This window comes from Limulus polyphemus, unplaced genomic scaffold (assembly GCF_000517525.1).
Source record: "Limulus polyphemus unplaced genomic scaffold, Limulus_polyphemus-2.1.2 Scaffold315, whole genome shotgun sequence".
Taxonomy (NCBI): domain Eukaryota; kingdom Metazoa; phylum Arthropoda; class Merostomata; order Xiphosura; family Limulidae; genus Limulus; species Limulus polyphemus.
Genome location: NW_013665925.1, coordinates 13,873 through 23,485, shown reverse-complemented (window position 1 = coordinate 23,485; position 9,613 = coordinate 13,873). Strand labels below are relative to the sequence as shown.

Below are 9,613 nucleotides of genomic sequence, written 5' to 3'. Positions count from 1 at the left end.
GTACCGTGACTGTTGTTGTACATCGTATCTGGACTATAGTTGTACATCGTACCGTGACTGTAGTTGTACATCGTACCGTGACTATAGTTGTACATCGTATCTGGACTATAGTTGTACATCGTATCTGGACTGTAGTTGTACATCGTATCTGGACTATAGTTGTACCAGGTTTTGTAGTTTTGAGTAAATAATCTCTACAGTATCTCCAGCCTTGTTTCCTTACTTTTATACGATCCCTACTTGCAGGTTTTTAAATTTCCAATTTTTTATTTATCTTATTTGCTGGATTTTTTTTTATGTTCAACTATGGGCGAAGGATTACTTGATGTGGTAGCTAACTTTATACATTGTAATGATAATAAACATAGCTAGTAGCTAGCTGATAAGGTTCATGATGATTTACTGTAACTATTGACTATTTGATCGCATTAGTTCGAGATGTAAATTGTTAAGCTGTAGCTGGAGATTTGTTTGAGAATATAGTGAGTAATTATTCTACGAATGTGTGTAATAAAATTTAGTAATATGTGTATTGATTTTTTTTACTCATTTATTTCATACATAATATAAGGGTTGGCTCCCTAAAGACGCCGATTGTGTAGTTGTAGATGTTACAGTCACCTATCATTAGCTGGTAATTCTTGTTTCATCCTGTACTTATTCGTATAAAAAGCTAACTTCAAGGGGTAATGATAACATCGTTTACATTATAATTATGACGTTTTTAGCTCAGGTAAAATATAGATGAAACAAATCAACTTTTCAATACCTCTACAACCTTCACAGTACCTTATTTGGTATTGTACGAAAGGTTTGGGTACAATATACCAAGTTGTTGTTGTTGTAGACTGGCAAGATAAGAAGAATTACAACGGGCTGTTTTGAGCGGATTTTCTTTTCCTTGTGTGCATTTTTATATGTGTACAGCCTTAGCAGTCAATAGTAAAGGTTTTAAAATGTTGTTTGAACTGAATCTTTACTATTTAAGGTGCTTTTTACCCGAATGTTCTATTATGGTTTTGTGCAATTCTTTGCGATCCCTATTATGAATCACTATCGTGGTTCATGATTTATGTCTAACTCATTCAAAAACGACGTACTTACGTTGATAAAACATTAAATATATAATACCCATTTTTAAGCTTAAATAAAAATTACTTTCTTGACGAAGACCATATTTTGTGTTCTCTATCTACAAACCACCTAATGGGCTATCAGTCGCAAAAAACAACAACAATAAAAAAAAACTAACTTGAAATTCTGTAACCGTATGGGCTCTGTGCGGTTGTTGGCTGAATATGGCTGACTCATCTTTTTTCTGGGATTTCACAGCCAAATAATGAAAGTACGTGTTTACCATGAAAGGAGTGACGCCCTAAGGGAGGTACGTATTTCGACCAAAGAGCACAGATAATTTATTTTTGGTTGTTGAAAAACAGCTGGAACCAGGTTGAAGCCTCTCGGTCTTCACCCCCCCCCCCACCTCTTCTGTTCGTGTTTCATCGGGAAAAATGTGAAAAGTTCTTCCGTAACCACATTTGTCTCTGTTTTATTTTGTTAATATTTGTACCAACTATCAAACCGAATAAAATAAAATGTGGGAAATAACCTTAAAAACTAATTACGGTGATAACATTTTTTCCGAAAGGTGGCGACAACATCAACCAAGTTTTCAAAAAAAAAAAAATGCAACGGAGCCAGTAGTTTTATTTGTTGAATTTCACAACCAAAGCTAGTAGTTTCATTTGTTAAATTTCACACCCGGAGTAATTAGTTTTATTTGTTAAATTTCACACGTGGAGTCAGTAGTTTTATTTGTTGAGTTTCACGCAAAGCTACTCCAAGATCGTGTCTATTGTTTAAGTGATAGACTAGGGGGGAAGGTAACTAGTCAAAACCATCCACCGCCAACTCTTAGGCTACTGGGATAGACCGTTACATTATAACACGTCCACAGCGAATAGGGCGAGCACGTTTGTTCCCACAGATTGCGAATTTTAATAACTGATTGTCCATAATTCAGCTACACAGATTTTGAAAATAATAATAATTTTTTTACAAATCTGGAAGAAAAAGAAACTCTTACTTACATCAAATTATTATTTCGTTTACCACAATGAAAATTTTTTTATTATTATGTTTGTTAACAAAAATACAAACTGAAGAAAAGGAAAAACAACATTGATGTCAAACGAATATGCATCCTCATTCATCCTGATTTGTGTGTGTGTGAAATCTACGTTTTTTTATATCAAAACTAGGTGTCGTGGACTTTCTTTTCTGCGCCCCCCCCCAGTGGCACAGCGGTAAGTCTGCGGGCTTACAACGCTAGCAATCGGGTTTCGATAGCTGTGGTGGGCAGAGCACAGATAGCCCATCGTGTAGCTTTGTGCTTAACTTCAAAACCAACAAACAAACAATTATTTTCTGTATTGCGTTATGACATTTTGTGAAAAATCTGTACGTGACGGAGAAAAATGGATATCATTTTCGGATTCAGCGTACAGGAGTTACAGTAGAACATGTAAATATTTCACGACAATAAAACCATCGCAGGCCTATGTTAGTGAACTTAGATATAATGGTAGCTAGAATTTATCACATGGAAAAAAAAACGTCTTCTGGCTCCAGGTGTGACAGATTTATTATCAGAAACACTTCGATATAAACCGAATAATGAAATTGTACAACAACACGATGGTCCCTAATTATACTAATACAGCTGCACGTTATGAAACTTCGCATATCTTTGGTCTGTCTGTGAGGGAAGAAGTAACACACCTGTCACGTGCATGTGTAGCACGAGCAAACATGTTTGTAAGATCTACTAGTCATATATGATGGGTAGCTTTTATAGTATGTGAACATGTGGTGGCATATTCTTAAAGTATTAACTCTGGTTTATACCAGGGATTACTTTGATGAGCTGAGAGAAGTTATGATTATACACGAGGCTTAACGTGAAAAACTGGTCGTTAGTGAAGACTTATATAAAAACAAAGTAATGCTTGCAAACTTAATACGATTTGTTAAACACATAAAATAGGCATTAACTAGATCAAATTACTTATATCAACATTCATCTTTAGTCCAGATACGATCCCTATTTTGACTCCACCAAATGTAATTCTAGGTAACAGCATGGAGCCAAAATAGGGGTTTGTAGTTTGAGTAAATAATGTCTATCAGTATTGCCAGTCTTGTTTGCTTACTTTTTTAAGATCTTTATTTGCAGATTTTTAAATTCCCAATTTTTTACTTATCTTGTAATATTCTAATGTTTGGTGATTATATTACAGATTTCAGCAATATAAACATGCTTGTAAGTTAACCTGACAGTTTGTAACAAAATCGTTTTAAATTAAAAAGATTTATGCTACATTTTAATAACTATATAATCTGATTTTTAAATGAATGGTACTTGACAGTACTTGCTTTAACTGTTACCTTGTAAACAATTTTGAATAATATCATGTTATGTTGCTTCCTAAACACATTATAATAAAGCAAAAAACTCTTTTAAGCAAACCAGATGCAATGCAAGTGGTAAGTGTTTTGTTAAACAAGTAAAACAATAGAAGATGTAAAAGAATTTCATAGGAAGCCCAGGGGCAAGTTTTACTCAGTAAATGCACCATACAGAGAGAGAATTAATCAGGTGCTAACAGGGTGTGGAATTCATATAGCCCAATGCCTAGAACAACAAGTTTTACTGTCATATTTTGTCTGTCCAATAAGTAATTGGAGTAGTGGAATTCATAAAGCCTGATGGCTGGGATAACAAGTTTTACATTTATACTTTGCCTGTTAGATAAGTTGTTGAAGGTATGGAATCCATATAGCCTGATATCTGGGACAACAAGTTCTGCTGTTATAACATAATAAAAATGATAAAAAAGCTTTAGAGAACCAAATCATTAATTCTAAAACTAATATATAATTATATTATGAAAACTTTAACTATGGTATAGTTGTACATGTGTTTGTTAAATAATGATGTGCATGAATTTATTAAAATAAATGTGCTCATGGAGTAGTTTTTTCAGAGAATTTTAGTACTTCCTCATAAACAACATAACCTTTCTTAAAACACCATAGTAACACCAAACAAAAACTAGCATGAGAAAAATGTCTTGTTGTGCTCTTCGTCCAAAACATTTCAAACTAGAATGGAAACAAAACAAGAGTTTCCAATCGCAATAACTGCTAGTTAAGGACAAGTTAAAGGTTATTACACACATGAATAAGAGAACACCAAATGCATATAAAATCTTATTGTTGTAACATTGTTCTTTTGTCGTCAGGTTCTTTCTGAGTTATCTGGTGAAAATAATTGAATGTTCAGTCTACATAATGAGAACAAATTAGTTTATTTCCTCCTTTAACACTTCTACAAACTTGAACCATTGTATACTGTTGTAACTTCGAGTAGGCCCACGGTATAAATGATGTTCAAAGCACTAACAATAGAAGGACTAAAGTAACTCAATAAGTGCGATAACAAACACAGGTCCACAAACATACACACACCGATTGTTTCACTCTACTGGCTAGAAAACACCTCTGTAACTTCTTGATGCTTTACGGTTTCACTGTAAGCTTACCTAGCTAATCAACAGGCTCACCTGTATTCATAACCTAATCCTTATTCTAGATATTTTTCAAAGACTCTCGTTCATTAATATTCCCAAATATTCTAGGACTAATGTGATCTTAACATGATATGCCCTCTTGCTAACTCATAAATTACAACATTGAAAATATAGCTCATAACATTATTATTACCTGTTCCATTACATAAAATACATCCAAAACTTATTCCACGTAAAAAATAAATTACCAGTGAAGGGTTGATTGTAATTATCTTAACATGTTTTCCACTATCATGTGTGTTACAGAAACAAGAATTTTGTCCACTACCTACAAACAGAAATCATTAGATTTATATGTAACTCTGAGAATTAAGAAACTTGTGATGAATACAGAATATAAAGCTGTTATGTTAATTATGTAAAAACAGGTACAATTTCACCCAATTCAATGTTCTCCTGTTCCACTCTTTTTGACAAACACAATTCTCTATTTTTTTAAATACAATATGGTTGTAAATGTGTGTTTATTTATTTTGCAGCATTTTTTTCATTCCTAATTAATAAAAATCAACCATTTGATTGATTTATTACTAGCATTTAAAAAACCATAAATACAAATACTTGTGAAAAGCTGAGTGAACAGCGGTATTTGGTAATTAATTAATCAATTGACAGTGTTCCTTAAACCATGGTACATACAAGCAAAAAATATAATCAAATAAGAAAAAGGTTAGTGGCAGGTGCTTCTACAAAGTTGCCTTTGTAGCTAGTCAACGATTATAAAATAAAGGGGGGTGGGTTGGCAGGTGTTGCTTACCATTTGCCTTCTCTCTAGTCAGCAGTTCAATAATAACAAAGACCTCTGGTGGCAATATTTCAATTACTTGGATAGTTGGAAAAATAAAAAATTGTAATAATTGGAAATCCTACTTTCAATTATCTGATTATTTTCATGACAATCAATTTTAATCATAATTTTGATTAATGGAAAACAGCAGTAACCAAAAACATTAATTTTGATTAATCAGTTTTTGTGACACTAATCAATATAAACACTGCTCATACACAATCAACTAAATCACCCATTTCTAACAGAGGTTTTTTTTTTCAATTTCCAGACAAAATTTACTACATTTCTAATTTTGATTAAATTTTCTAATCTTACAGAAATGCTTAACACTTGTAATGATATTAAGTAACTGTAGTGTTGAAGTACTGGTTACAGAAAAGATCAGTAAGACACTCTCACTTTATCTCATGACAATTGAATCGATGAAAAAAAAAAAACGACTTAGTTGAGTACCTACTATCTTTAAATATCTCTCCACTTTCAACTTCATGTTAATTTTAAAATTTATGAACTTTGATATTCTCTGATATTTGACTTTTCACTTTTACTTATGTCTTGCCTTTTATAAAGTTATTGTGTGTAATGACCTTTAACCTATTCAGTAGCAATCTTCTTCAACACTGTTAGCACAGTCTTAACTTAAAATGTTACAATGAAACATCAGAGTATTTGCAGGCCTATCCAACTACTAATCACTTCCTACTCTGTTATGTACAACAGCAATTAATGACTGTATCCAACTACAATTGTTTTCTTAACCTATTCAGTAGCAATCTTCTTCAACACTGTTAGCACAGTCTTAACTTAAAATGTTACAGTGAAACATCAGAGTATTTGCAGGCCTATCCAACTACTAATCACTTCCTACTCTGTTATGTACAACAGCAATTAATGATGTATCCAACTACAATTGTTTTCAGCATCAAAAAGTAAATAGATACAATGTCTATTCAATACACATGCAGAATAGATTGTAAAGTAACAGGTTTTACTAATGACCTTACAAAATTCCCTGACCATTTTACCCAAGTAATTCCAAAAACACACAAAAAATTATATCATACAAAAAATAATGAAAGGGCCTTTCGTAATAACTAAAAATTATGAAACTTTATAATTCAGTACAAAAATATCTGAATGATCCCTGCTGTACACATTCATAGTAGTAACTTTAGTAAGTAAATTCTATTGAAAAGTAACAGAAACTGTTACTTCAGAGCAGTAATAAACATATGAATGAAAATATAAAAATATCAATTTAAAAGCATTAACATATCTTCTTATAAATTTAAAAAGCCAATAGTTTTTTTTAGATAATATATACAATGGATTTATTTGCTAAGGCTGAAAAGTAAAATTTCTCTATTAGGAACTATAGCTAAGAAAGAAACTATTTCTGGATCAGCAACCTTTTATAAGGAACTATAATGTCACATATTAACCCTTTATAGCTAAGAAAGAAACTTTCTGGATCAGCAAGCTGTCATAAGAAACTATAATGCCACACATTAACCCTTTATAGCTAAGAAAGAAAATATTTCTGGATCAGCAAGCTTTCATAAGGAACTATAATGTCACACATTAACCCTTTATAGCTAAGAAAGAAAATATTTCTGGATCAGCAAGCTTTCATAAGGAACTATAATGTCACACATTAACCCTTTATAGCTAAGAAAGAAACTATTTCTGGATCAGCAAGCTTTCATAAGGAACTATAATGTCACACATTAACCCTTTATAGCTAAGAAAGAAAATATTTCTGGATCAGCAAGCTTTCATAAGTCATAATCAATAAATGAATTGTTGAATTGCTATCATTTTGAGCAATATGCTAAATAAGTATTTTTTTTTATAATAACACCCTTACTCTTTTGATATGTGGGTATATTACATGTTTTCTACCTCCTTTAGTGATATAAAAATATAAAACAATTTTCAGCTTAGTTTCTGTGCTGCAAAGGTGATAACATATGGTCCAAAAAAGCTAAGATTATCTCATTCTCACTAGTAGGTAATGTCTCTTCTGACTGTTAGGATATTACAGTAATGTGTATAATATCCAGGTTAAAAGAATTGGTATTGCAATGTCCTTTTCTGGCCCACAATGGTGTTGACTGAATACAACAGCTGACCAATAGTGTGAGAGAACAGAGATCGCAAGGTGGTGCTGTTGACCAGACAAAGAATGCAAGTTTATCTGTTGATTTCTGATGCACTTTCTTTATCCAGTTCTACTAAGAGATTGCCAAGTGTAGAATTTTGAAATAATTGTACTTATTTGATGGAAGTCCTTCTTGAGAGAGAGTGAGAGAGAAAGCTGTGAAACTAAGGACAGTCTAGTAGAAGCATCTGTTCTTTCATGTACACAAGTATGTACACTGTTTTTCTTTGTGTCTGTCAGATAAATAATTAATTTTACTTTTACAAACTTTGTTCAATATCTTTATTTCATACACAGTAAGAGGGTTCAATTAAGTTATCTACTACAGAACACTCTCCTTATTTCCTGAGAGAATTTATTATTATCATAGGCTAACATGTCTGATACTTGTCAGGAAATTGGTTTTATCTGAAAATATCATACTGTCACAGCTTCCTATTAGAACATATGTAACCCAGGGAACTAATGTTAGTTTGTTTGTTGTTGTTGGTTTTTTTTGGGGGGGGGTGAATACTGAAAGAAACTTGTATACAATTAGAGATATGAACTTAAACCATGCCTTAATTTCTAATTAAGAAAAAAATACCATTCAAATCTTGTGGAATGATTCATCATTATTTGTTGCAATGTCTACTTTTGGAACTGACCCACTTAGGTGTATTCTCAAGGAGAATGTAGCAGTGCCTGTATACAGAAACAAAAGAAAAAAAAAGGAAAAAAAAGGCTACAAAGACTGGCCAACCTTACAGGGCAAAGTTGTAGACACAATACTTATAACAGGGTGGGGCTACATTAGCAACATGCCAGATTAGGGGAGAAAGTTAACATACAGAGAAAAGTACTTGCTTGGTTGCATGTTTGACTGGTTTCTGTTTTAATTAGAGAAAGTCAGGCGTCAACTCTGTGCGTTCCCGTGACTAAAGAAGGGAAGGGAAGGCCATTCAAGTAGACAAAATTCCAAGCAATCTCTAAACATTTATTGCTTTTCCTTACGGTTTATAGTTATACACACAAAAAAGCTATAGCACAACTGTTCAGAAGACTAAAAACATAGAGTATCTGTCTCACACAAAAAAAAAAATCTGCCTAAAAGTAGACTGTGGACCCTTACTTTCAAAGTACGTATAACCCTAGACGATTAAAACTGTAGAGAGTAAATTAAAAACTCAACTAAAAGTATAAAATGTAAACCAAGCTACAACAGGACAAGGTGAATACGACGATAATAATCAGTTTAAAATAGGTCAGATTTTAATTACGAATTAATATCTCGTTTCAAAACGTTATTATTGCTAGATCTGCTGTGTATGTCATAGTTTACGTTCACTTAAATAAATCAGTTTGTTTGACATAAATGCTTAATACAGTGATAAAAAATTCGATAAATCAGATTTTGAAATAAACACCTCAACGGTTAATGAACTACTGTATGATCACGAGAAAAGGTTATTCATTAATTTATATAGTACAACTGCTGAATGACAAAAATCATATACGTACATTAGATGAAAAATGATGCAATAACGGTAAATACATCGAAAAACGTATCATTATCAACTAGTCAGATTATATAACATGTGAAAAAAAAAAGATGCAATAACGGTAAATACATCGAAAAACGTATCATTATCAACTAGTCAGATTATATAACATGTGAAAAAAAAAGATGCAATAACGGTAAATACATCGAAAAACGTATCATTATCAACTAGTCAGATTATATAACATGTGAAAAAAAAAGATGCAATAACGGTAAATACATCGAAAAACGTATCATTATCAACTAGTCAGATTATATAACATGTGAAAAAATTAATAAAAAATGAGGCGATGTCGGTAAATACTAAAGATGTGTCGATACAAGTATTGTATCGTGAAGCTGTGATACGATTGTGTTGATACATCATTCGATACGATTTATGTATCTTAACGAAATTTGGCAAGCTTTCAGTAAACATTACAAGAAAAAATCAGAATTTCTAATAAAGCATTTTGCTAAAAATTAATGAT

General features: G+C 32.1%; 1 protein-coding gene across 1 annotated transcript in view; it reads right to left on the bottom strand.

Annotated features, from left to right (window-relative positions):
• Positions 1-8,277, bottom strand: part of LOC106457312 (serine/threonine-protein kinase 26-like) — a 33,891-nt gene extending 25,614 nt beyond the window's left edge. Inside the window, exon 1 of the mRNA XM_022383174.1 lies at positions 8,190-8,277. Coding sequence (XP_022238882.1) covers positions 8,190-8,192 — 3 coding nt within the window. The 5' untranslated portion in view covers positions 8,193-8,277. The remainder of the gene's footprint in view (positions 1-8,189) is intronic.
• Positions 8,278-9,613: the final 1,336 nt, after the last annotated feature.